This window comes from Puma concolor, chromosome D3, assembly GCF_028749965.1.
Source record: "Puma concolor isolate L17-30 chromosome D3, mPumCon1.1.hap2, whole genome shotgun sequence".
NCBI classification, from domain to species: domain Eukaryota; kingdom Metazoa; phylum Chordata; class Mammalia; order Carnivora; family Felidae; genus Puma; species Puma concolor.
The window spans coordinates 23664677-23691358 of record NC_141678.1 but is presented as its reverse complement, the minus strand read 5'-3'; the positions used below and the strand labels follow the sequence as shown (position 1 = coordinate 23691358).

General features: G+C 55.8%; 1 protein-coding gene across 8 annotated transcripts in view; it reads left to right on the top strand.

Annotated features, from left to right (window-relative positions):
- The first annotated feature begins 3338 nt into the window (after positions 1 to 3338).
- Positions 3339 to 26682, top strand: part of EMID1 (EMI domain containing 1) — a 48626-nt gene continuing 25282 nt past the window's right edge. For 2 of the 8 annotated variants that reach the window (XR_015242368.1, XM_086682144.1), the window contains exons 1-11: positions 3341 to 3548; positions 11926 to 12039; positions 12533 to 12636; positions 20279 to 20362; positions 21481 to 21542; positions 23498 to 23618; positions 23822 to 23872; positions 23956 to 24045; positions 24822 to 24977; positions 25958 to 26047; positions 26192 to 26244. Coding sequence is in view for 7 of the 8 variants with exons in the window: in XM_086682144.1 (XP_086538270.1) it covers positions 3448 to 3548; positions 11926 to 12039; positions 12533 to 12636; positions 20279 to 20362; positions 21481 to 21542; positions 23498 to 23618; positions 23822 to 23872; positions 23956 to 24045; positions 24822 to 24977; positions 25958 to 26047; positions 26192 to 26244 (1026 nt within the window). In the remaining variant the exon portion in view is untranslated. Of the gene's footprint in view, positions 3549 to 11925; positions 12040 to 12532; positions 12637 to 20278; positions 20363 to 21480; positions 21543 to 23497; positions 23619 to 23821; positions 23873 to 23955; positions 24046 to 24821; positions 24978 to 25957; positions 26048 to 26191; positions 26245 to 26682 lie in introns of all 8 variants that reach the window. The other 6 variants (XM_086682148.1, XM_086682143.1, XM_086682142.1 and 3 more) reach the window with 6 other exon arrangements.

Genomic DNA, 26682 nt, shown 5'->3' with positions numbered 1-26682 from the left:
TGTGGCCTGGTGGGTAGATCGGCACCCATCACTCACCAGCCGGGCCTCGGGCGAGCCCCACACCTGGGGGGATGATAAAGCGGCCTCCCTGGGGACGGAGAGGAGGGCAGGAGACAATGCAAGCAAAATGCTTAGCACAGCACCTGGCACAGGGTCAGCTCTGGGGAACGGAAGCTGCTATCTTACTGGCCGTTGCGGTCTCGGGTCTTGGCAGTAGATAGGACCAGGCCCCGAGGGAGGAGGCCCCGCCCACAGGGACAGCCCCCACTCCCTGAGAGCTGGAGCCAGCGGCCCCTCTCCTCTCTGCCTCAGCAAACACTGAAACCTCAGTTGACCAAGACCCAGGTCCCTGCAGCATTTCCTGCCCTTCCTGCTTAGGGAGGAAAGAGGACCAGAAAACAGGATGGCATTTACCAGGAAAGTGTGTGCTTAAAAGGGGGCTTCAGGCTGTGCGCCAGGACCACCACACGGAGACTCAAAGCTTTCACACTTCCCCAGAAGCACACTCCTGAGCCAGAGGGATCTTTAAAAGGTCCTACGGCTTGTTCTTTCGGGCAAGGAAATGAGACTCAGAGAGGGGAGGTGACTTGTCCTAGGTCACACAGCTCCCAGAGCTTGCTCTGGAATTGACACCTAGGTTTTTGGGAAACTGAGACCATGCAGTAACCAGCAGGCTGCACTACCACAAGGTGTGGCTGTAGTTATAGGAGATCCCAGGAGATCCCAGTCTCAGCAAGGACAAGGACCCCTTCTGATGTCCAAATGTCGATAACACCTATTACTGAGAGTGTCCCTGGCTGAGAGGTCCCTTTTTTGACAGGGTTCGCTGGCTGGAAAAATTCCGCAGTAGCCTGAAGCTCCCACAAGTTTGGTGGCATTGACAAAGGAATGTGTGTGCCAGTAATCACAGGAGCATCTTGGACACGTTGCACATAGACCTGGCAGTGCCTCCTCTTTTCTGTGGCCCCAGAGGGGGTCTCGGACATCTTGCAGCCCCTTCCAGGCACTCTGCAGGACAGAAGCCACTGCCTGGCACTTCTCCTTCCTCAAGAGATGCATGCCCTTCAAAGTGCCCTTTGTGGGGGTGCCTGGGTGGCTGAGTCAGTTGAGTGTCCGACTCCTGATTTCGGCTAAGGTCATGATCCCAAGGTCATGGGATCGAGTCCCTCATCAGGCTCCATGCTGTTTAAGATTTTCTCTCTCTCCCCTTCTGCCCCTGCCCCCAGCTCACTCTCTCTCTCTCTCTCTCTCTCTCTCTCTCTCTCAACCTGATAGATAGATAGATAGATAGATAGATAGATAGATAGATAAAATGAAGTGCCCTTTGGGGAGACGGTTTTTTATCCCAGTCATTTAACCAGGATTTGATGGGTCTGGGATCCTCTCATGAGATGGCCCCTTGGAAGTGACCAGTCATCCAGGGGATGAAGTCACTGATCTAGTTGTGTCAAAACAAGGGCTAACCACAGAGGTGCAAAGCTGCATTTTGGGAGGTCAGACAGATGGTATAAAGTAGGTGGCCCCAAATGGCACATGGAAGGGAGGGAGGCAGCTCCCCAAGGAGGCAAAGTTGGCACTATGACGATGTTTTTGGAGGAAGTGGTGCATGCTTGGGGGACCATATGAAGCAAGGGACGGTGGATGCCAGGGCAGGGCCAGACATCTCATGGTCACACCCACATAGTGAACATGCAGATGTCCTTACACAGAGAAACTGAGGCTGGAGAGGGGAAGGACTTGCCCAAGCTCACTTGGGCAAAGGCAGCAGAGGCAAGGTTTGAACCTGGCTCTCACTACTTGCCCCCTCGTGGGTATTGGCATACCCTCCCCCATCCTGACTTAGGCCCAGGACCCGGTGCTGGCCCAGCCCTGGTGAGTCCAGGAGAGACAGTCCCTGGGAATCAGAGTTAGGGGCTGGCAGATCCTTCCTGCTGGAATGTTTCTAGCAGAGATCCTAGGTTTGGGTCTGGACAAGCCACAGCAGGATCCTGAGAAGCAGGCACCTGGTGCACTGCCAAGCTGGGCAGGGGGCTCCCCAGCCCAGGACTGCCTGCCGCATGTCAATCCAGGAAGAAGAGGGAGTTGAGACTGTCCTGAGGTTCTGGAGGGGTCCCCTCTGATGACAGCTGTGGTTCCTCCCCATAAACACACACACCTATCACACCTGCACACACACATATCACACACATGCATCACAAGCATCATCATACACATACACATTCATCCATCGTGCACACACACACACAAACACACACTTGCATACACCTTTGAGGGATTCACAGCCCTCTCCCCAGAAGTTTATCCACGTACTTCAGATACTCTAAGCCAATCCTTACCTTGTTACAGATGAGGAAACTGAGATCCAGACCAATATGCTGTCTGCTCTCTTCCCTAATTGTGCTTAGGAGGTAATCCCTTCCTTGGGTGGCTCAGCCCATCAAGCATCAGATTTAGGATTTTGGCTCAGGTCATGATCTCACGGTACCTGGGATTGGGCCCTGTATCACGCTCCCTGTGCAAACAAGCGTGGAGCCTGCTTGGGATTCTCTCTCTCTCTGCCTCTCCCTGCTTGCACGTCCTCTCTCTCAAAATAAACGAATAAACATTAGAAAAAAGGGGGGGGGGAGCTGACCCCTCTGAAGTCAGAAGATATGGGTTCAAATCCTGGCTCTTCCAACCACTGACAGCCCCTCTCTGTGCCTCAGTTTCTTGATCTGTAAGATGACAGTAAAAGAAGACACTGATCTTATGACCAGCTCAGGTCTTCTCCTTGCAGGAGCGGCTACAAGGACCTGGGCCTCAGGTTTCTTCTCTGTATAATAGGAATAATCATGCCCACCTTGCCCAGAGTGGTTGGAGGAATAAACAGAGACAGGATGTGAAGTGGAGGCCAGGTGCCCTGCACACAGTGGTGCTCACTGCTCAGGAAGCCTTTGTTGCATGGATGGATGGATCCCGCGTGCCTTGGGAACTAGATCTCTCACAAATGTTGGGAAGGGATGAGGGCCCTGGCATCGCTAGTCCAGGCGTGGCGGCTCTGGTTGGGTCCGGGCTGCGTCTGAGATGGTGGCCCCGGCCACAGGTCCCGGGTCTGCAGCACGTGAGAGTGCACCTCCGAACTGGCAGCCTGGTCCCAAAAGGGCCACGCGGCGAAAGGCGCCAGGCTCAGGTGGGCACCTGGCGGGCCTCCCGGCGGGGGCGCCCGACCCCCCGGGGCTCCTTCCGGGTTGGCAACGGCTGCGCAGGGGGCGGGGGGCCGCGCCGAGGGGCCGGGCGAGGCCGGGAACGCGCGCCCCCGCCCCGCGCCCGCCTCCCGCCCGCCCTCCGGTCGCTGCGCTGGGAACCGGGAGCCGCGCGTCCGGGGAGGCTGGCGGCGCGGGCGGGCGGGGACGGCAGGCTGGGGGCGGCGACGGCGAGGGGCCGCGCGCGGAGGGCGCCGGGCGCAGCATGGGCGGCCCGCGGGCCTGGGCGCTGCTCTGCCTCGGGCTCCTGCTCCCGGGAGGCAGCGCCGCGTGGAACGTCGGGGGAGCCCAGTTCTCCGGACGCAGGTAAGGGCTGCCTCCCACCACCTCTGTGCCCTGCCAGCCCTGGGGCCAGGACTCCAGGCACCCCCCCCTTCCCTCCCCCCAACCTCCGTGCAAGCCAGGGATTGGGGAGGGGACCTGGTCCCCCACCTCAGTGCCGGCCGGGATGGGAGTGAGGGACCTGGGCAGCCCAGCTATCTGGCCCAAGCTCCCGGCAGTACGGGGGTCTCCTACTGCAAGTGTCCTGAGCCGGCGTTCCCCTACAGCCGCCTCCACCCCTCCACCACCGCTTCACCTCCAGAGCCCCAAAGGAGGGGGAAGGGGAACAGCCAAGGAGAAGCCCGCCTCTCAGGACTTCCGTGGCCCTAGCTCAAGGGACCCCCTCCCTGCACACAGGAAAAGCCCAGCACATCCCCTAGCTGACCCCCCTTCGGGAACCTCCACCCTTTCCCCTCTGCTCTTGGCTTTTTTTAGTACCCTGGCTATTTATTTCCCTCGGAGGGAGAAGACAGGGGTGGAATTTCACAGTCTGTGGGTCAGTGGTCACCCCCAGGGACCTGGCATTTTGAACAGAGATGGGAGAGAGTATTCTGTGTTCCTGCTGCTGTTTCTGGAGCTGGGAACATTCTCTCTGTTGGTGTTTGTGGAGCATCTCCCCAGTGGGGAGTTGAGCCCCTTTATTTGCCGTGTGGTCATTAATCCTTCAAATGAGGGATTTGAATGAGGTAGGAAGCACTATCCCCATTTAGCAGATGAGCAAACTGAGGTCCCAGAGAATTAACATAATGTTCTAGGCTCTTGGGCCATTAGTAGAAGTGCTGGGATTTGAATCTGTCTTTCTGGCTTTGATAAGTGTTTGAACCTGTCCTGGCCCCTGTCCCGGCTGCAGCCCCCACCCCTGCTGGGGTCCTCTCTCTCGAGGGCCAGCCCTTGTCTGAGGCAGACAATACAGAGTAGCCAGGCCTCTTCAGGCCTTTTCATCCCATTCAAAGGCCTTCCCCGGCCCCCACCCCCTAGGGCCTCAATTCTTTAATTCTTTTCAGAGATTCCCTTTCTCAGTGGTCAGGGGCCAGCATGCCCCTGCTGGGCTAGCAAGAGCAGGTGACATGGCTGGGGCTGGAGGGCAGAGGTGGTCAAGGCATCATAGGCCAGAATAGCGGTTATCTGAGACAGGGACAGGCAGGTGGCAGATATCACAGCCGCCGCCACCTATTACATGCTGAACACAGCTGACTTGGGTTGGGCATTTTACCCGCATCTACCACCTCCAGAATCTTCTTCCCAACTGCCATGGAAGGCATGCATTTTGATGGTTCCCATTCCATAGAGGAGGAAGCTGAGGCTCTAAGGGAGGATAACACCTACCCAGGGCATGAATGTGAACCCCCAGGATCCTAGGTGCTAAGGTGACCAAGACCCTAAACTCGAATTCCCAGTGTCAGGCTCAGGATGATGGTTGAGGGGACTGAAGGTCCAGACTGCCCTCCGGCCAGTCCAGGGCAGGGCCTTCCAGCCTGGGCTTCTCACCTCCTCACGGCTTCCTGCGTGGGAGCAGGATAGTGGCTCTGGGCAGGTATCTGTTGTCACTGGGGACTGTCACCCCATCTGTTCTCAGAAGGCTCCCAGTGGCCTGAGCATCACAAAAGCCCTGTGGGCGGTGCTGTTGCTCCCATTTTACAGATAAGACTGGGGCCCAAAGAGGAAAAGTGGCACCTGGATCCAGGCCAGCCAGTTTCCCAATCCAGTGTCCTTTGCGTTGTAGCAGTGGTCAGCTGTGGGTCTGGGAAAGGTGTGCAGCTTATGGTTCGGAGGTGGGGGCTCTGGCCCTGGCTCTGGCACTCACTCAGTGTGTGACCTCAGGCAGGTCACTTCATAGCTCCGGGTCTCTGTTTCCTCAATGTTTCCCTCTTTCCTCCCCTTGTCCCCTGCCTGTTCTGAGGGTGGATGGTCCCCCATAAGAAGAATGAACAGTGGTTCCTCCTATCACTGACATTAGGTGGAGGAAGGGACCCCTAACTCGAGGAATCTGTGGTCCTCGGCTGCCAGGACCTCCCCTTGTGGCCACGTCCCAGCACTGTTGGAGACAGCATGGGGACGTCACACCCCATCAGCACTCCCTCCACCCCCAGCCCAGCACCCCAGGCGCCCCTTGGCAGCCAAAGGATCAGAGGCAGAAAAGAGGCTTTGTGCTTGGGGAGGGGGAGGCCCGGGAAGGCATCCAAGGAGCCGCCCCAGCCCCAGGAATGTGGCAAGACTTTGAGACCCCCGGAACCAGGGTGCCCGGAGGCTGTGCAGAGCTGCCTTGGCTCACCCCTGCCCCTGTCTACCCCCCCCTCCAATCCCTGCTGGGGCTGCTTCCTGGCCCCCATGAGATCCCTTCCCACCTGAATCCTTATTTCCTTTAACAACCCATCTCAGCACTATGGCTCTAGAGTAGAAGCCATCACCGCGGCCTGGCCTAGGCCACTTCCCTCTGCAAGATGGGCTTCCTTTGGGCAAATCCTAGAATCGAGAGGAGTGGAGAATTTTCCTCCCCAGCCCCTCCCTGGGGAGCTCAAATCCCAGCTCTCTGCCCACATGGGTGACCTGGCCAGGTGACTTCTCTCAGAACCTCAGTGTCCCCCTCTTTAAAATGAAGAGCCTGACTGGGCTGGTGGCTCGGAGCCTGGAGCCTGTTTCCGATTCTGTGTCTCCCTCTCTCTCTGCCGTTCATGCTCTGTCTCTCTCTGTCCCAAAAATAAATTAAAAAAACGTTGAAAAAAAAAATTTAAAAAAATAAAAAAATAAAAAAATAAAATAAAATGAAGAGCCTGAGGCGCCTGGGTGGCTCGGTCGGTGAAGCATCCGACTCTGGATTTTGGCTCAGGTCACGATCCCAGAGTCCTGAGATTGAGCTCAACCAGGAGCTCCATGCTCAGCGTGGAGCCTGCTTAGGATTCTCTTTCTCTCTCTCTCTCTCCCTCTGCCTCTCTCCCCTGCTCACATGTGCATGCTCTCTCTCAAAAACTAAATAAAATAAAATAAAAAAGTAAAATAAAATAAATAAAATAAAATAAATAAAATAAAATAAAATAAAATAAAATAAAATAAAATAAAATAAAATAAAAAATGAAATAAAATAAAATGCAGAGCCTGGCAATTCCTATCCCAAAGTCAAAGGAAGGACCTGTGGAAGGTACTGTGCTGGTGTCTCTCAGCGAAGCCACTGTACCACAGCAGTGGGGTGTGGAGCCAGTGTCACAGTTCGAGAACAATAGCTATTAGCACTGTGCTTTACAGTTTGTGTGAGAGGAGATTCTGCTGTCCCCATTTGCAGATGGACAAAGTGAGGCGCAGAGAGGGTCAGGGTCCAAGGTCACTGAGTTAGGAAGCAGCAGGGCCAGGACTGGAACTTCTCCTCCAGAGCGGGGCTCTGGCTGTGATCACCCTGCCCCCACCGTGTACATCTCCTTTCTTTCCCCTCCTTTTCATAACGGCCCTTGGCCCCTGGCCTGCTTGGCTGCCTCCTGCAATTAGCCCTATCACTGTTCCGGATCGCAGCCCTGGGCCCTGCAGAGACAAAGTCCCCTGGGCCCACATGGCAGGGGGTGGAGGGCAAGTGGGGGGGCCCTGGTAGGGGTAGCTGGTGCCACACCGAGCTGGTCTGGCCTGTTTTCTCTCCTCCAGCAGCCTCTGGGGGCCCAGGAAGTGCTGAGTGGGAGCAGTGGCAAGCCCGGAAGAGAAGGGCTGCCCCCTCCCAGCTCCTGCCCTCGCCCCGTCCCACAGGCTCAGCCTCACTGGGTTCTTGGGCAACTTATCACTGACCCGCATCTCAGAAAAGAACCCGCCCACCCAGGGGTGCCTGGGTGGCTCAGTCGGTTAAGTGGCTGACTTCAGCTCTGGTCATGATCTCGCAGTCCGTGAGTTCGAGCCCCGCGTCGTGCTCTGTGCCTGGAGCCTGTTTCAGATTCTGTGTCTCCCTCTCTCTGACCCTCCCCTGTTCATGCTCTGTCTCTCCCTGTCTCAAAAATAAATAAAATGTTAAAAAAATTAAAAAAAAAAAAAAAAAAAGAAAACCCCCAGGGACAGTGGGATGTAGGCAGGCTTCCAAGTACAGCACCTATCTCTGGGAACCTGGGTCCTGGCTCCTCTGCCCAGGGCCATTGCCTGTTCTTGGTCATTCAGTCATTCAGCAAACCTCCCTGGGCACCCTCAGGCTGAGCCCCATTCTAGTGTGGCCCCTGCCAGTGCCTTCCCTCAGCATCTGCAAGGAAGGGAAAAGCTCAAGGCTGCCTTGAGTGGCTGAAGGTGACCCCTGGAGGTGCCTCACCTCTCCTGGGATCTTAGGACTGAGACTTAAAGGACAAATAGGAGTTTGCTGGAGCAGGGGGGAGTGGGTGCTTTCCAGGCAGAGGGAATTCGAATGCAAGGACAGGGCTGGCAGGGCTCACAGGGCGATGGGGAGCCTTGGTGGCTGTGGACTCACAGCAGGCAGTGGCAACCTTAGGTCTGTGCTTTAGAAGGAGGTCCTGCTGCCCCTGGAAAGTAGACAGAAGGGCCAGGCCAGGACTCTTCAGAGGAACTTGGGTTTATCCTGGGAGCAGTGGGGCTGGGGTCGTCAAGGCCTGGGGAAGGGTGGGCGTGGTTATTGGTGACTCCCCGCCCCATCCCAGGGGAGTGGCCAGGGGCTGACCTTGAACCCCACATGGCCTAAGTATCCCCTCCTGTTTAGTCAGCCATCAGCTCCACATCTTTTAAGCAGGGGATTCAAGCAAACTACAGCTCGTGGGAAATAAACCAGGGACCCGCATGGGGGCAATTTTAATTAAGGAAGAAGAAAATCGTTTTCTTTCACTGCCCCCTGGTATAAAGAAAGAGGGGCAGGTCAAGCAATTGTGGGCAGTCACAGGCCCACCTCCCCCAGCCTGGTCCAGGGCCTGGGCATAGAGGGAGGCGTGTGTGCACAGGGCCATTTGCCTGACAGGATGATCATTCTGTGGCTGTGTGTCCTATTGGATTTGCCTACGTCTGACTGTGTGCTTGAATGTGTGTGTGTGTGTGTGCTTATGTGGGTCTGTGTGTGTGCACATGGGTACACGTGTGTCCAGGAGTTGTAGGCACTCATAAATACGTGCGTGTGTGTCCGTGTGTGTGTGTGTCTGTGTGTGTGCTCACTGCATTGATGGATGTGCATGCCTTTGCGTGTGTGTATACAACCATACACTGGGACGGAGTCTTCATTCCTGGCGCAGGGGCCCCTCCAGTATCTGGAGCTTCTGACTGTCTTCTGCCCGGGTTGCTCCCTCCCTCCCTCCCTCCTTCCTTCAATCCCAGAGCCCTAGGGCCAGCCTGAGGAACATCACACAGGCTGCAGGGAACCCCCAGCACCCCTCAGGAAGTGCCTTCCAAAACTTGCACCCCAAGTTTTATGCATTTTTCTGGATAGGAACCACAACTGACATCACTTTCTCAAAGGGGCTTATGCCCCCCCCCCCCCCAACACCAAACAAAACTCAAACAGCTCTAGGGACCCAGAGGATCTAAAGAGTGGGGCCTTTTTGAAGAAATGTATTTTTTTTTTTTTTAACTTCTAAAATCACCCACCTGCTCATTGGGAGAAAATTTCCAGCCTGAGGTTAAGAGTGCCAACTCTAGGGTCAGATGGACCTGAATCCCAACCTTTACTGTGTTGTTCATCTTGGGTGCCTGGGGCTCATCCCAGACCTGAGAGCCTCAGTCTTCCCATCTGTAAAGTGGCACTCATAGTTGGTATGTGAAAGGCTTTGGACCCAAGCTCCTGGTGTGCAGCACGCATGATCATTGAAGGCTGCTGTTACTGCAGGAGACAGAGCAGATGGAAAGCTCCTCCCTGCCCCCATGGGTGGCAATTTGATGTGAGCATGTGATTTTTCCTAACTTTGCACACATAGCTATATATGTGCATATACATATAAATAGTCTTTGAGCTTTCTCTTTTTTAAATTTCTTTAAGTTTATCTATTTTGAAAGGGAGCATGAGCTTGAGCCCGGGAGAGGCAGAGAGAAAGGCAGAGAGAGAATCCCAAGCAGGCTCCCCCACTGTCAGCACAGAGCCCAATGTGGGGCTCGAACCCATAAACAGTGAGATCATGACCTGAGCGGAAATCAAGAGTTGGGCAGTTAACCAACTGAGCCACCCAGGCACCCCTGAGCTTTTTTTTTTTTCATGTAATGTTTATTTATTTTTGAGAGAGAGAGACAGAGGGTGAGCAGGGGAGGAGCAGAGAGAGAGGGAGACACAGAACCCGCAGGCTGAGATGTCAGCACGGAGCCTGACACACTGTGAGATCATGACCTGAGCCAAAGTCAGACACTTAACCACTTAACTGACAGAGCCACCCAGGGCCCCCCACCCCCACCCTGAGCTTTCTTATTTTAATAGAAATCCAATCCTTCTCTGTCCGTTGGTCTGCACTTGCATTTCTCAATTAGCCAGACATGGTGGTCTACACGTGGAGAACTTGGGCTCTATCTCGCATCTGGTTTTCCACGTCCAGTGGTCCTGTAGCTGTTTAGGCTGTTCCCAGTGTCGCGTGGTTCCCAGCAGTGCTGCCACAAGCCCCTGTCACCTCTTCCATGTGGTGTCTGGCCAAGGGCTATGGTGAGCCTCTGCCAGGTCACTGGTCTAAACAGAGCCATCCCTTCTCCCCACTTTGCCTTTGGCTAAGGCTGTTTCTTCCTTCTGGACTTATCCCAGGGTGACAAAACGGTGAAGGGACTTCCCCAGCGTCCCACAGTGAGTTAGTCGGCAGGTCCCGGCCAAGGACATTCTCTGATGGGTGACCAGGGTCGGGGGTGGGACGGCAGCTGGGAGACTGGATGTCGGTGGTGGCAGACATCTCTGTGATGGCTGAGACATTCCAGCGGCTCAGCAGCCCTCAGCCCTGCACAGGGTCACAGGCCCTGCATTTTTTGCCGGGATTGGGAAAGGAGGGACTGTTTCAGGTGACCCTTTTCAGCCAGAGCCTGTCACCCCACCAGACTTTCCTTTGTGGTCTTGAGGCTGGGGTCAGCAGGTTCCCAGGCTGGGGCCTTCACAGAACCATGGACCGTGGCTCAGGAGATGGGGAGGAGACAGGAGCTGAGATCTCTGGGATGAAGTCAGGGGCCAGGCTGGGCCATCCACATTCCTGGGTGCAAATCCGACTCTACCGTGCACCAGCTCTGGTACGTGAGCAGTTGTCCTCCCCTCCCCAAGCCTCAGTTTACACCTTTGTAAAATGTAGGGAGGTGCCTTCCTGACTTACTAGGAAGATAATGTAAATATCCTTAGCATACAGTGGGTGCTCAATAAATGCAATGCAGTTATGTTTTTTGTTTTGTTTTTTGTTTTTTTAGAAAGAGAACACATGAGCAGGGGAGAGAGGGACAGAGGTAGAAACAGAGAGAATCCTCCCTGCTGAGTGTGGAGCCCAATGTAGGGCTCGATCCCACAACCCTGGGATCATGACCTGAGCTGAAATCAAGAGTCAGCTGCTGAAATGACTGAGCTACCCAGGTGCCCCGCAAAGCAATATGATTATTAATGGGCATTTGGAGAATCCAGTCCCCCATGCTTGGGACATCTGGCTATCACACAGAGGGGACACAAGGATAAGTGAGATAGGGCCTCTCTTCTGTCATGCCAGGGGAGGGACAGGGCAGACATGAATCCTCAGCCTAACTCAGCGAGACAGGTATACAAAGTGCTGCAGGGGATCCCTGGCAGGGAACCATCAATTCTGTTCAGGTAGGGGTGGAGGTGGAAAAGGAGTCGGGGAGAGGTGACAGCACAGTAGGGCTTTGAAGGTCGGAGGTGCCAAGTGGAGAAGTGGGGGCAGGGTGGGCCCAGCGTGTGGCAGTGGGCCCAGGCAGTGGGCCCAGCGTGAGTGTGTGTGAAGGCCTGGAGGTGAGGGTTCACAGCAGATGTGAGCACAGGAGATCTGGAGGGCTCCGAGTGAGGATGAGCACGGGAAGAACATGGCCAGGTTTCCATTTTATGACATTCTCCCTAGGGAGCAACTGAGGGGCAAGACGGGGGCTGCTGCTGTTGTCCGGGTGGGAGGCAGGAGGCCCTGGTGACCCGGATGGAGAGAAGTAATATCGAGAAAGGAGAGCGCAGGCAAGGATGCCTTGCTCCCGTCTTGTCCCCCGCAGCTCAGTCCCCACGACCTTCCGAGAGCCCCCAGCACAGCTGCCCCTCCAGAGCTATAGGAGTCACTCCTCAGCCACAGTAGCCCAGAGACTCCTGACTGGGGCCCAAAGGACTCAGAGCTCGGGGGTCTCTCTCCCTAGAGACTCAGGGCTCCTGGAGAGAACCTGGACCTCCTCACTCATCCTCCCCGGGGTCCTGGGCAGAGGCTGCGCATGGCACCTGAGCTTCCTCACTGTGGGTCTGTTTCAGGAACTGGTGCTCCTATGTGGTGACCCGTACCATCTCATGCCACGTGCAAAATGGCACCTACCTTCAGCGAGTGCTGCAGAATTGCCCCTGGCCCATGAGCTGCCCAGGGAACAGGTAAGTGAGACCATGGTGGAACAGGGGCTGGTGGCATGCTAGGTGGAGGCCAGCAGGAGCAAAGGCCTGGTTGTGACACTGCATCCAGAGTGCAGGGAAATGCAGGGGCCCCGAGGGTGGGCAGAGCAAAGGGAATATTGGCCCCGTCCCCATCCTCAGCACCTCCCCTTAGGCTCCTGGGGCACTTGGAGGGCCTCCTGGTGGAAGGATTCCACCATTTACCCACATGCATTCACTTGGTGAGGCTTCACTGCTCGGCAGGACAGGCCAACCCAGCTTGCAGGGACTTCCTGTCCACTTAGTATCTAGATCCCCCCACCCGGGGAGTTACAAGGGATTGGAAGGGCTGAATCCCTGTATAGAGGAGGAGAGAGGCTCCAGAGGGGCTCAGAGGTAGCAGAGGACCCTGGAGTTTGTCCCCACGGACATCCAGGTTGGTGGGAAAGGTGGCAGAAAACTCTGTCTGAGTCCGGCCCCCTGGACACTCTTTCAGCTACAGAACCGTGGTGAGACCCACATACAAGGTGATGTACAAGACAGTGACCACGCGTGAGTGGAGGTGCTGCCCCGGGCACTCAGGGGTGAACTGCGAGGAAGGTAGGACTACCCTGAGATACAGGCCAGGTGCCTTCCCTCGGGCGCGTGGGTGGGAGTAGTCAACCCTTGCTAAGTCGGTAGATGCTACAGTGGCCAGCACTGGGCACACCCGGGCCCACTAGTGAGGCGTGGCTGGTATGCACACAGTCAGGGCCTGCTGTCCCATGGGTGTTGACCGCCTAACTCTCAGGACCCCTGAAGGAATTTCATACATGCTGCATAGCTCATGTCTTGAGGCACACCATCCCAAGCCTTTCCTCCAAACTTGGGGAGAACCCGTGTGGACATTTCCATTGGATATGGTAACAGCACATGGAAGCAAAGCACCCCTTAAGTCTGTGAACTGGCCCGGTTGGGATGGTTGTATCCATCTTGTGGGTGAAGAAACTGAGGCTCAGGAAAGTGATGGGTATACAGCTCCTGAGTGGCGGTCAGGATTTGAAGGCTGGTCTGCCTGGCCTCTCCCAGGGCCTTAGAGATGGGCCACCACATGTGGAGTGTGTCGCAGGCAGAGGGAGCCCTTTCACCCCACCCCCCTTCTCTGCATGCAACACGGGTGGCTCAGGGCCCAGCACCCAGCAGTGGTACAGAGGACACAGCCCAGGCCTCCCTGCACCCTGGACACATGGTTACCTGGAGAGCCCTCTCTCAAGGGCACCTGCCTCTCTGCTAAGCAGTCTGGATGGCTCCCACCCTCACTACCTATCTGAACTCAGCAAGAGAAGCTGTCAGAACCAGCCCAAGAAGCACGCCTGTAGGCACATCAGTGGAAAGAGGCATTCAGGGCCCCCAGAGCAGCACGTTAATGTGAGCATCAGTCACAAGACATACTCTGATTCCAGAAACACGAACGTGTGAGACATGGCCTCTGAATCAAGAGAGCGTGATGCTAACAGAAGTCACCATTCATAGGTGCTTCTTGAAAGATTTACATGCTTCGCCTCCCTGGGACCCCACAAGAGTCCTGCTTCATAGGATGGGCAACAGAGGCCCAGAGAGGTGGAGTCACATGCCCAGAGTCACACAGGGTGGGGGGGTAGAGCTCACGACAGAGTGGGGCAGAGTGGGGCAGGGCCTGGCAGATTTCCCTGTGGGGTTGGGGAGTCTCCAGTTCCGGTAGGGGTGGCCAGAGGGAGTGGGGGAGCTGCCTGATGCCCAGCAGGGGTCCTGTACAGAGAGGCAGCTGCCGTGCCGGTGTGGGAGGGCAGACATCAAGGGGAACCAGGAATGGGACCCTCCCCTCCCTGGTGGGAGGAAGAGGGGCCCAGGGGGCAGGAGGAGAGCCAACAAGGAGGGCTGCTGCCAAAGAGGACACAGAGTAGCTGGTCGGGGGGAAGTAAGTCCCCAGAGTGTGGGGGCCACCTGGGCCTAGCGGGCCTGAGCCAGGCAGGGCCTGCCCAGACAAAGGCCACTCTGTCAGTGGCTTCCCTCCCAAGGGCAGACCTTCCCAGGTCTGTGGGGCCATCATGGAGCCAGTGAGGGCGGAGGACAGGTGGGGGCAGCTCCCATGCCCTTGAGTCCCACAGCTGGAGGCTGTGTGTCCAGAAACCAGGATCAAGGCTAAGGTCTCTGCCAATGGCAAGGTTGGCGTGCAAGACGGGGGCCGGGCTAGGCCAACCCTGACATCTGCCATCTCCTCTTTCAGGGCCTCCAGGTCCCAGCCTGGGATGGACGTCTCCAGGGCTTCATGGGCCAGGCCAGATCTGCCACACACCAGCTGTGTGCCCTTGGGCCAGGGACTCCCCATACATTGTGCAAGTCATTGAGCAAGGGCACCGGGCAGAGGGGGCGGGGTGGGGACTGCAGTGCAGGTGGCCCATATCTCGTGCCCATTCAGAGGGAGGAATACCTTCTCTAAAGAGCACCAAGCTGCTGTGTGCTCTTGTAGAGCCTGGGCTCTCCCACACTAAACTTCTGTGTTCTCACTTGTGAAATGGGCAGGGTACTAGAGTCTGCTTCCCAGGGATGTTTCAAGGATGAAATGAAGCCATAAAGACCCTGCAGTGGCACGGCAGCCCGTGGTGGGCACTATGTGATAACCAGAGACAGGAAGGGCCTCTCCCACACACACACCGGCAGAGCAGACTAAAGAGATGCCCAGGCCTGGATGTTCTGGAACACTGCTCTTCTGGGGTCCTGGGAATGAGGGTGGGGAAGCATGAGGACATTGCAAGCCCAACCCAGGCCGTGCCCTTCCTCTGACAGCTTGGTTGAGGCTGAGCCCCACCCCCCCAGCAGTTTCCCTGGCTGGTAACTGCCCTCATAGTCTGCCCAGCCCTGTGACATGGCCCTGGGGCCACAGAGCAGTGTCACCAGAGCAGTGTGGGGTGACATGAAGGAGGAGAGGGAGCACCCATCATTCCAGAATTCAGATCTAGATCAGCTGTGCTCTGCTGTGTGATCTGGGGCAGGCCACCCTACCTCTCTGAATCTTGTCTCTATCTGGAAGTCACCTGGGATTGAAAAGTGCCCACCTTGTACTTTATTATGAGCATCTGAGACTCATGCCTCGAACACAGTGGATATTCATAAATTTATATCTTCCTCTCCCCCTTGGCCCCTGTGCTGGGGATTCTGCGATGGCTCTCTGGGACTGTCCTGCCTCCCACCTCTGAGATTAGTTTCTCAGTCAGCTGCTCAGCAAACAGGCCTCAAGTCTGCAGGTTCTTCATTCACTCGTAGCTCTTAGCCCTGGCTTTCTCATCTTCAGAATGGCAATGTTCACTCTGGGATGATGAGTGAGGATGTTCCCTGATGTTCATGACAACCTATGAGGAAAAGACTGGAATAGGCCCCGTTTTACAGATGGGGTAACTGAGGCTCAGAAGGGTATTCACCAGGACCTGGAGTCACTCAGCACGGGACCTGTCTGATCAAGCCTCTACTAATGCCTCTTGGCCTTGGGAGGTGGGACTAGATGGAGGAAGGGAGCCTGGCTGAGTCTCACCTGGCTGCCCACTCCCACTGGAAAACGTTGAGGAAGGGCCAAGGCCGGATGCACTGTGTCTGCTGGTCCTGAGCCCCTGGTGGGCTCTGCTGAGGGCAGGGCTGCTGTGGCCTCCGTGTTATTCTGCCTCTGGGAGGAGGGAGTCCTTGCAGACAGATTTTTCACCCATCAGCCCCATTGTTCAGGCGATGTAAGTGAGGCTCAGAGAGGGTGTAGATCTCATCCAGGGTCACACAGCAAATAAGCTTTATAGCTGGGATTCTCAGAGCTAGGGCTCTGACCTGGGGTCTGCAGCTTCCCCCTGGCTCAGACGCTCCCGTAATAATAATGATGAGGGGAAGGAAAGCGTCCGCTGTCTTCCATGCTGGGTACCATGACTCACACCCACCGGTGTCATGCTACCTATCATGCCATGATGCAGAAGGTCCAGGTATGGAAATTGAGGCTGGGAGAGGGAAATGCCTTGCTCAAGGTCACATCCCGATTCAAAGTCCATCAGTATGACCTGGGGCTAGGATTTTTCCTCTGCAGCAGCATCAGCTGAGGATTTCCAGTAGGGGAGTATTCAGACGGCTGGGGCACCATGAGACTGGTGGAAGCCAATCGCAGCCCAGTTGCTTGCTCCCTGATAGAAAAATCGAGAAGCTGCCTCACCCTCCTCTCCCATGGGATCCCCTGCAGCTAGGTGACCTGTTTGCCCCTCACTGTTCCACTGTCCTTAGCACACATGTCCCTTCCCCATCTGTGGACTCCCACAGCCCTTCTATGATGGGGTACCAGAGAGGGAAGAAGTTTGCCCTAGGTCACACAGCAAAAAAGCTTAAGAACAGACCAGAGGTTCTGGCCCAGGTGTTGCCTGGGCCCTGGGCTTCTCCACCATCCAGGGCCAGGCCCTTCCTGCACCTATCTTTCCAGCCCTAACTAGATGCCAGTTACAGTGCATCTGTTTGTGCTTTACTCTGAAGATTCAGGATCCTGTGGGCTCAGTGCTGCCCGAGTCTGCCACCCATCTACTCCACTCCTGTCTGGAAGGTCCAGCAGCCCCTGTCTTCTGACTCCCTGCCTGTCCGTCCTTCACCCCTAGCTGGGTGGCTCCCCTCTCCACCTTCCTGACCACCCCAGTGATGTGCTCCAGCCTTGCCCTCACTCCATCTTACCCCTGGCCTACACTGGCCTTCTCTCCCACCCCACAGCCTGGGCAGCAGCTGTCCCCTCTGCCTGTGACCTTCCTGGAGCTGCCACCTGGCTACGGTGGCCCCCGCCTTGCCATCACTACTCGTGTCTCTCCAGTGCCTGACGTACAGTGGGTACATGGGAAATGAATGGGAACCTCCTTTTACCCTGAAGAGAGGGCCAGGCTAGACACAGACTGAGGCTTCCCAGAAGCCAGCTGGAGGGTTCTTGGAGCTCCTGGCCCCATCCCTGACCCCATCTTTGGTTCAGGCCAACAGCAGCAAATATTTACATTTGCAAAGTAAATTCCCAGGACGACACCTGGACTGAGGCTGGGGAGACTGCATCTCTGTGGCTGTGGTCACTGGACCCAGCAGACCTGTGGGTGGCTCATGAATGAGGAAGCCCCTCTGCTGGCCCCTGTCCTGGAAGAGAAAGCCAGAGATGAAGCCCAGGGACACTCGCAACTTCTCACACCCACATTCCCAGTGTAGGGTGGCGTTTGAATCCCCACATCCCTACCTCTCTGTGTGGGCAGGCAGCCTCTCCTTTCTGGGCCTCATGTTCTCATGAAGACCCAATGAGAAGGGGCTTCTTAGCTTAGCCCTAGTGGTGGGCAGGGGGAAGGGGAGCTGCTTATGGGGGCACAGGGCTTTGAAACTGTACCTGATGCTGTCCTTGTGCAGATCAAGGCAGGGAGTGATGAGAGTGTCATGGGGGGAGCTTTGGTGGGTACCCTGGTCTGTCTGGGAAGGCTTCCTGGAGGAGGTGATATAGGACTGGCAGCTGTGGGGAAGGGGGTAGGGAGGCAGTGTGTGTGGTACTGGCAGAGACCTCCCAGGTGGTGGGAAGTAGCCCACAGTCAGGTTTCCCAGAGTGAAGCTGGGGTTTGTGGTCCTGGAACCCAGCCTGGAGCCCCTGAGAGGGCAAGGTTAGGGCTGAGGGGTGGAACTTCAGGACAGACCACCAGGCTGGGGTCTGGGGGACTTTCAGCCCGCTGGGGTCTGCTCCAGAGGTCCTGGCCCAACACCAGTGGGAAGGATATGATACTTTTGGATGACAGGGGACCTTGTCCCAACCCTGGGCTTTTTCCCTACTGGGATTTGCTGTGCGAAAGGGCCATTTTACAGCCTGATTTGCCCCTTAAAGTAGTTCTGTCCACTTACCAGAATTTGAAGTTTTAGGGATTGTTTTTGTGAATCCTGAAACCAAACCAATATTTTCTGGGTTTGTTTGGTTTTTTTTTTTAGCAGTTTTGTTATTTCTTTAACTATCTTCCTTCTTTCCTTCCTTCCTTGCTTCCATCTTTCTTTCTTTTAAAATTTTCACTTGCCATCACTTTGAACCAGTTACATCTATGCTGATGGTCAGACCATGTTTTCATTAGTTTTTCTAGTTCTCTCTGGCGTCCAGTGAAATGTACGAAAGCAAATTGGTTGAAAAAGAATTTCCAACCACAAGTGCATAGATTAGTAACTCAGGGAAGCCTTCGTGTGACATTAGAACATTTATGCTCATTTTCAAGACCATTGTGTCTGCCGTCCACATTATTTTGCCTTTTGTTTTGTTTGTTTTACATTCATTTTGGGCCTGTGATTTATGCATTTGTTAACAGAAGGTCTGTTGAGGCCACTGAGGCCCTACTATGCAACAGGCACTTTTCCAGGCCATTCATGGGACAGACTAGGTCCCTGCCCTGGTGGGGCTCATGTTCCAGCCAGTGGGGTGGGTGACTGGCCGTGAACTGGGGAACTGACACAGTACATGTTAGAGGGTGGGAATGCCATGAAAAAAGGGGGAAACAGCAGGGTAAGTGAGGAGGCCGGGCCAGGCAGATGCTCTGCCAGACTTCATCCCAGAGAAAACCCAAACTTCCATGAGGTTGGAGAGACAGCAGCTTCCTTTGGTTGACTTCCTGCAAAGAGTAACAAAATGGCCTTTTACATCTTCACCTGGGAGCAAAGAGGACAAGGAAGGCTTGGCGAGCCCATTCTCCTCCAGAGCCAGCATTCCTACAGGTGCCAGGCCTCCCTGCCTCCACCCAGTGGGCTGACTCGAGGTGCCAGGTGGCCCAGAGGTCGAGCCCTGGAGTTAGGCTAACCTGAGTTCAAGTCCAGGCTCCAGCCGTCTTGGTTTCCCCCCAGAGAGATACTCATATTCACTCGTCCATTCATCTGAGTACAGGGGACAGAGGAGCTCTGTGCCTCAGTTTCCCATCTGTAAAGTGGAGGTGGTACTAGCTACCCATTTATAGGGTTCTGTGAGGATAATGAGTTAAAAATGTGTATGTGAAGTGCTTACTGGAATGTGCCAGGCCCAGAGTAAGTGCTAGCTGTTAAGTGTTAGCTGTTACAACCTACCATGTGAGATTGAGCTGGGGTGTGTAGAACACTTAGCATTGGCCTTAGCTCACATGGCATTCCCCCCACCTTGCCCCGATCCCTGCCCCCGGTCCTGGGCTGCCAGCCCACCTTCCTCTGTCCTGGGCCAGATTTATTCCCTGCGATGGGGCAAGTCCCAGGTCCCCAGGGAGGGTGAGCGGGAGATGCAAGGCCAGTCTGAGCAGAGGCCCCATAGTGGAGCAGGGTCTGGCCGCCTCCCTGCTGGGGGCTGGCCAGAGACACCCGTCTGGTTTGAGTTCCCGGCGCCGCACTCCCTGCACCAACCCGCAGCCTGGCTCAGAGCTGCCAGGTCTGTGCCTTATTTGGGTCTTTTCTCCCCGCCCCCCCCCAACCAGATGGCACTCTGTGGCCTTAAAAGGCAGGCCTGGGGGGCGGTGGGGGGGGTGGGCAGAGAAGGGCAGTTACTACTGCTGGCTCCAGAGCCCCTCCAGCTGTACCCCTGCCCCTGGCTCGGCCAGCCCATCCCTCTGGCTGTGGGGAAAACCAGGCCCCCAGAGCCAGACCAGCCAGGGTGGCCGCTCTTCATAGGGGTGGTGGCAGAGTAGAGCACAGCCCCCCTTGCCCTTCCCAGGCAGCCAGCCTCCCTCTGGTTTTCATTTAAAACCAGGGCGGGTTCCACTTCAGTGTCTTCTTACCAATTGGGGCAGGGAGAAGGGGGACAGCCATGTCCCAGCTGCCTGCTGTGTGCCTGTGTGTGCGCAGGGGGCCCTTTGTATACATTGCCTTCCTCGGGATCACACTAGCCTGGGGGGTGTAGTAGCCTTATGACTCCACTTTACAGATGGGAATATAGGCGGGTCCAGAGAGGACAAGTCATACAGGTCAGCAAGTAGCAGGGCTGGGACCCAACCTTGCATCTGTTACCTCTAAGCTCTTAACCCATGCAGCTTGCTGGGGTCATTGGCCCCTACCTGCTGCCAGCCCGCTCCCCAGTCCCATCAAGTTGGCAGTCTTGTTCCAGTTCATCCCAGCTCTTGCTGTGTGACCCAGGAAAACTGTCCCACCTCTCTGGGCCTCTGTCTCCCTCTTCACCAGGAGGGGTAGGGATCCTGGCCGGGGCCACAGTGGCACATGGGGAATAGTGCAGGCCAGCGGGGCTCTCATCAGTATCATCCCTCAGTTTCAGGTTCCGCTGGCTTCTTGGAGCCTGGCTGGTCAGGCAACACCATGCGACGGATGGCACTTAGGCCCACAGCCTTCGCAGGTGGGTCCTGGGGCAGCCGCTTGGGGTCCCCCTGGTTTAGGAGAGGCCGTGCGGGGGCACAGGCAATGTGGTGATGATCCTAAAGCCAGCTGAGTCCAGCAATGGAGGGTCAGGGAGAGCACCCACCCTTGCCCACCCCAGCCTGGAAAGAAAAGTGAGGGGTGGAGAGAAAGGGCCTAGAAGGAGTCTGACCTGGGCCCAGCACCCCAAGACCCATGACCCCCAAACTCTTTTGTGTGTGTGTGTGATCCCCAGACTCTTGTAGACGTGGGCCCAAGCCGCCAGTCCTCTTTTTATTTAAACTATGCTTTTCTCCGCATCTGCAATGAGTGAGGCACTGCGCCAGGTGCTTTCCATTGTCAACCCATTTCAATCTCACAGCCCCAGGAAGGCATCATTGTCCCCATTCTAAAGAGGAGGAAGCTGAGGGTCAGAGAGGAGACGCGCCCTTCCCAAGGCCCCATAACCAGGAAGGGGCAGCTCTGGGACTCGACCCCAGACTTTGTGCTTGTCAAGAACTCACTGCACCCTTGCTCTGAACTCAGTGCCCTCAGATGTGAACTGGGGTGACATTCGTCGTAACACATGGGATCCTGGCGTGGACTGGAGAGATGAGCCCTTAAAGCACTAGTCCCTGTGCACCGCAGCTGGCAGGTTCTGGAATGGGCCAGAGCTGCTACCAATAACTTAGGGGTATCCCTGGGGAGGCCCGAGGAGCTGGACGGTGGTTGCAGAGGCAGAATCAGAGGGTAGCGCCTCTGAGCCAGCTCAGTCCAGGTTGTGATGTGTCAGTCCCCAAAGCTGGCAAGCCCAGGCCAGCCCTGCCCAAGGGGAAGCAACAGGATTTCCTGCCCTGGCTTCCAGGGAAGGAGTCATCTTGGATGTAAAGGTTGCAGGAGGTGGGTCCCTGATTCTGCTCTGGAGGATCTGGAGCCAAAGGAAACCCTCAGGACATGGCCTACCTTGAACAGGCTGTAGCCCCTTCTCCTGCATCGGGCTATCTCATGGTTTGGGGTCATCAGGTGTCCCATTGCCTCCATCCTGCCCCCAGGCGTTGAGGGGCTCCATGGGGAACCTGTGGCGCCTGGCCCCAGCCCCGGCCTCGTCCCTCCCTGCAGGTTGCCTCAACTGCAGCAAAGTATCAGAGCTGACCGAGCGGCTGAAGGTGCTGGAAGCCAAGGTGGGTGAGCAGCTGCCCCTCCCCTGGCCTCCCCACCCCCTCCCTGCACCCCTACACCCCATCCACTCATGATTCCCATTGCATCTCTGAGCTGAGCTCTGAGCTTCAACACCCAAGAGCATGTGACCTCCCTACCAGGCACCTACCATCCTCCAGAACAAGCTGGCTTCCCCTCTGTGCCCTTCCCCAGGAAGCCTGCTCAGAGTCAGATCGCCTGGCCTGCTCTTCCTCCGGGAGGCCTACGAAGCTCCCTGTGCACCCCCATCTCCATGCCAGCCAGATATTTGTAGACCCCACCCCCCCAGAGCCCGTGGCTGAGTCTCTTATTTGCCCTGTCGCCTTTGCCTTTTATTCCCCTCCACCACCATAATACTATCTTCCCAGTTTCCAAAGCAAAACATCTGCACATCCCAAATTATCTCAAGATACAAAGGTTTCAGCAATTAAAAAGCAAGACATTCTAAGTTTAGAAACATGAATAGCTCAGAACTGTGAAAAACCTACCAGAAAACCATCTGCAGCAGTCACCTATGCCCCGAGAGAGAGCAACGGTCAATATTTAAGCATCTTTTCTTCCAGATTTTCTTTTCTTTTTTTTAAGTTTACTTATTTATTTTGAGAGAGAAAGAGAGAGAGCGTGCACAAGCATGAGGGGGCAGAGAGAGAGAATCCTAAGCAGGCTCTGCACTGTCAGCAGGGCTCAATCCCACGGACCATGAGATCATGACCTGAGCAGAAATCGAGAGTCAGACGCTTAACCAACTGAGCCCCCCAGGAGCACCACCCCCCCCCCAGATTTTCTAAGCACACGTAAAGACATACATGTTTTGTCTGCATATCCTTTCCTCCATCATTCTCTCCTTAGGGAATTTATCTTAAGGAGAGTAGATAGATGCAAAGGTGGTTACCAAAATGTTAATGATTAATAGGGAAGGGGCGCCTGGGTGGCTCAGTTGGTTAAGCATCTGACTTCGGCTCCGGTCATGATCTCATAGTTTGTGAATTCGAGCCCCTGCAGTGGGCTCTGTGCAGACAGCTCAGAACCTGGAGCCTGCCTCAGATTCTGTGTCTCCCTTTCTCTCTGCCCCTCCCCAACTTGCACTCTGTCTCTCAAAAAAATAAATAAATAAAAATTTAAAAAATAATAATAATCAATAGGGAAAATTGAAAACCAGATGGCAGAGGGAGTGGTTGCATAATTAGCATAATACCAGACAGCCATTCACAACACCTCCGTTTTGTAACATGAAAAGATGCCCCTGAGGTATCAAGGGGGAAAAGGAAGTTTCTGAACAGCATGTGCTAGAACCCCCGCTAGGAAGTGTGGGAGCTCCGGGAACCCCACACTGCTCCGCAGGCTTCCTCCCAGGAGGAGCCGGCATGAGGGGCTCAGTCTCAGGTCTGGGGTGTGGTTCTTAGTTCTGGGTCTGTCCGGGAGTTTCAGCTTTTCTCTGGACAGGACCACACGACCCCTGCCCCCTGGTCAGTGGGCATTCTGGCCCCTCTTTAATCCCAGGTCAGAGGCTCCCCACACTGGGTCCCAAAGTGGTTTTGTATACACCTCGGGGCCTCTATTTCATGTCAGACCTTCCCAAACTTCCCTCAAAATTTAGTAAAAATCCTCCCAGCCTGTAGTACTTGAATAGACCAAGAGGAGTTTCATGTTATTTATGCAGCTTAGCATAGGAAAGACCCTGTGGCCCAGCAAACATGGTGACACAGAACTCCACTTGGGTGGCAGTGACGGTGTATGATGGCTTTTTTACGGTGACGAATTGTGTAGTTTGAAAACCACAGTCACTTCTGATGAAGTTCTGAGCCTCTGGGAGGTGGGTCTCCACTCCAAGCTGGGCTATGCTGGCTGCATGGGCCTCCTGCCCCCAACACGGGGGCCCCTCGGCTGACCTGCCCCTGTTGAGACCCTGGTACCTACCTGTCTTTTTCTTCCTCTGCAGGTGGCGGTGCTAACTGTCACTGAGCGGGCAGTGCTCCCGACCCCAGCGGCACCCGGGGACCCTGTCCCACTCTGGGGCTCCCCAGCTGCCCGGGGTAGCCCGGGAGATGGAAGCCTCCAAGGTGAGTGGGTCAGTAGGGGCAGTGTGTTGGGAATGAATCAGGGGAGTGAGACTCCAGTCCCCGCCTTGCTGCTGACTCCCAGCTTGACCCCTTTCTGGGCCTGAGGGGATGGGGCGCAGCACCCCAGTAGCTCCTGTCGTACACACTGGAGCTGGAGGCAGGGACCCTGGATGACACTGACCCCTGTCTACCCCCTGCCCCAGGGCTACCAGGAGCCAGAGAGAACGTGAGGGCCCCGCTGCTCCCTCGAGAGGGTAGGTGCTGACTGGGGGACGAGGGCCAGTGTCAGGGCAAGAGCAAAGTTGGAGCTGCCAAGCTGATGAACTTTCTCCCCCAGATCGAGTTGGTGGCCAGGGGCTTCCTGGGCCCACTGGCCCCAAGGGAGACACTGGCAGCCGGGGCCCAACGGGGATGAGAGGCCCACCAGGTGAGTGCCCACAGCACTGCCCCTACCCCCAGCTTCCCAGGTCAGCCCTGTCAGGTGAACCCTTACTTGGCCAGAGGTAGCCTGGGCCCCTTCCACCCACGTGTCTCTCAGCTCATCACCCCTCCACTCACACCTGGGCTCCCCAAAACCCTCTTTTGCATTCTCTGGACCCATGCTTCCTGGGCACCTACCACAGCAGGCTCTGAGCTGGGTACTTGGTGGGGTCAGACCTGTCCATACCCTTCTGATGCTTCCAGACCAGCTGGGAGGAGAGGCAGGCAGAGGAGAAATAGCAGTGTCCCCCACCATGTGACCAAGGTTGTTCTGGGGGAAGTTGTAGGTATGGAAACCCCAAGGAAGGAAGCCTAGACCCAGCCTGGATGGGGTGGGGCATGGGAAGGGCTTCCTGGGGAGTGACATCATAGCTGAGGCCTAAAGGATGACTTGGAGGGGACACCAGGCAGAGCAAAGGGAGGACTGATGGAGGGAACAACTCATTCAAAAGTCTGGAAGGGAGAGAAGAGAACATTCTGGAAATCAACATTTCCTAAGAACCTGCTGTATACCAAGTGTCCATTGTCCTAAAGCCCCTGAAGAGGGCTGTGTTCATCCCCTTAATAGATGGCCAGGGAGGTCAGGGCCAGGACCGGCCTGGGCTTGTGGCCTCCGCAGCCATCGTGTACCCACTCCCCCAGGCTGCCTTGTTCCACCCCCTTGCAGCCACCCTGGACCTCCCTGCCTCTCATACACCCAACAACTCCCTGGTTCCATTGTAGGTCCTCAGGGCCCCCCAGGAAGCCCTGGCCAGGCTGGAGCTGTGGGCACTCCTGGAGAGAGGGGACCTCCAGGTCCACCAGGTCCTCCTGGCCCCCCTGGGCCCCCTGGCCCCCCAGCCCCTGTTGGACCACCCCATGCCTGGAACCCCCAATATGGTAAGTCCCTTGGGGTCATGACAGATAATGGTGGGAGTGGGGGCAGGGCTGGCATAATGATCATCCCATTGTCACTGCCATCTACCAGGTACCTTCTGTATACTAGGCTTGCCCTTGGTCAGCTATGTGTCACCCAGTCCTCCAATAGTGCCATTGTCCTCTTCTGTTCTCCAATGAGGAAGACTGAGGGCCAGAGAGGAGCGATTACATAGCCAGAACATGAGAGACCAGCTTCAAACCCAGGTGTCCTCCGGAGCCTGTGCTTAGAATTACCAGCATCCGGCCCTCCTGCCAAGCCTTGGAGCTGGCGGTGATCCAGCCCTCAGAGCGCTGGAGAGCCCCAGGCCTGATGGCAGGAAATGAGTTCTGTGCTCCCTGACCCTGTGCTCAGAGAGCCTCCTCCACCCATCTGGACCCAGACATGTATCCTTGACCTCCTCCCCAGGCTGACCTACGTGTGTGCCGCCAGTGGTCAGAAGCTAGGAGTACCAGGTTCAATCATACCTGTGCCGTATCTTTGGTGTATGACTGGGCGCCATTCATTCCATCTCACCACTCCTCCCTCTCCAAGCCTCAGTTTTCTCATCTGTACAATGGGGAGAGTGACTGCACAGTTCTCCCAGAGCTCCATGACCCCCATGCACAGAAGCCCGGCACAAAGTAGATGGTCAATAAATGGTAGCTGTTATTACTATTCCCATTTGACGTGTGGCAGTATAGGCTCAGCAAGGTGGAGGGTCTTGCTGAATGTCACTAGCCAGAGTGCGGTAAGGTTAGAACCCAGGCCTCCCTGCTTCCTGGTCCCATATGACCAGCACTCTCCACACTCCCCACCCTTGGAGCAGGTGTCCAATGGCCCTGCCCACACTATAGTTTGTCCCACAGGGTACTCAAAGCTGGCTTGGCAGAGGTATGGCAGGTAAAGACTGACTGCCCTATCCCAGCCCAGTCCTGCTCACTCACCATCTTTCCTCCCCCAGGGGACCCATTACTGTCCAACACCTTCACTGAGACCAGCAGCCACTGGCCCCAGGGACCAGTCGGACTCCCAGGCCCCCCAGGGCCAATGGGTAAGTTGAGTCCAGGCCCAATGTAAGGGGTGGGGTCAGATGATGGCAGAGTGGCTAGGGCTGTGGCCATCAGGAGGGAGTGGATAGTAGACTTACTGGTATTGTACTCTGTTTGAGTCCTGAGGATGTCGTGTCTTACTCCAGGTCCCCCTGGACTTCCTGGTCCCGTGGGCATTCCTGGGAGTCCTGGACACATGGTGAGTAATTCTCCAAGTGGTCCCACTCATCTGTCCATCCATCCACCCACCCACTATCAGTCCACATATTCATCCATTCACCCATCTACCATTCATTCATTTGTTCATTCATTCAAGCATTTATTGAGCACTTAATATGCAAACTACTTTCAGTAAATCTTTTTATTCAGTCATTCAGTCCATGTAAGGAAGAGCAGCACATACAGCCAAGAATGATAGAGGTTCTTTTTTTTTTTTTTTTAAAGGGCTGCCACCAGCACATGGCAACTTGCAGATCAGGGGTAGGGACTCTCTGACTCCAGGGCCATAACTCTAAACCCTGAGATGTATAAACTGCCAGCTGTATGCCAGGCACTGGGAGTGTGGTAAAGAACCCAGAGGTCCAGGCCAAACTGGGACTCCCTCCTCGACCCCTGTGCCCCCCAAGTGCTTGCCCAC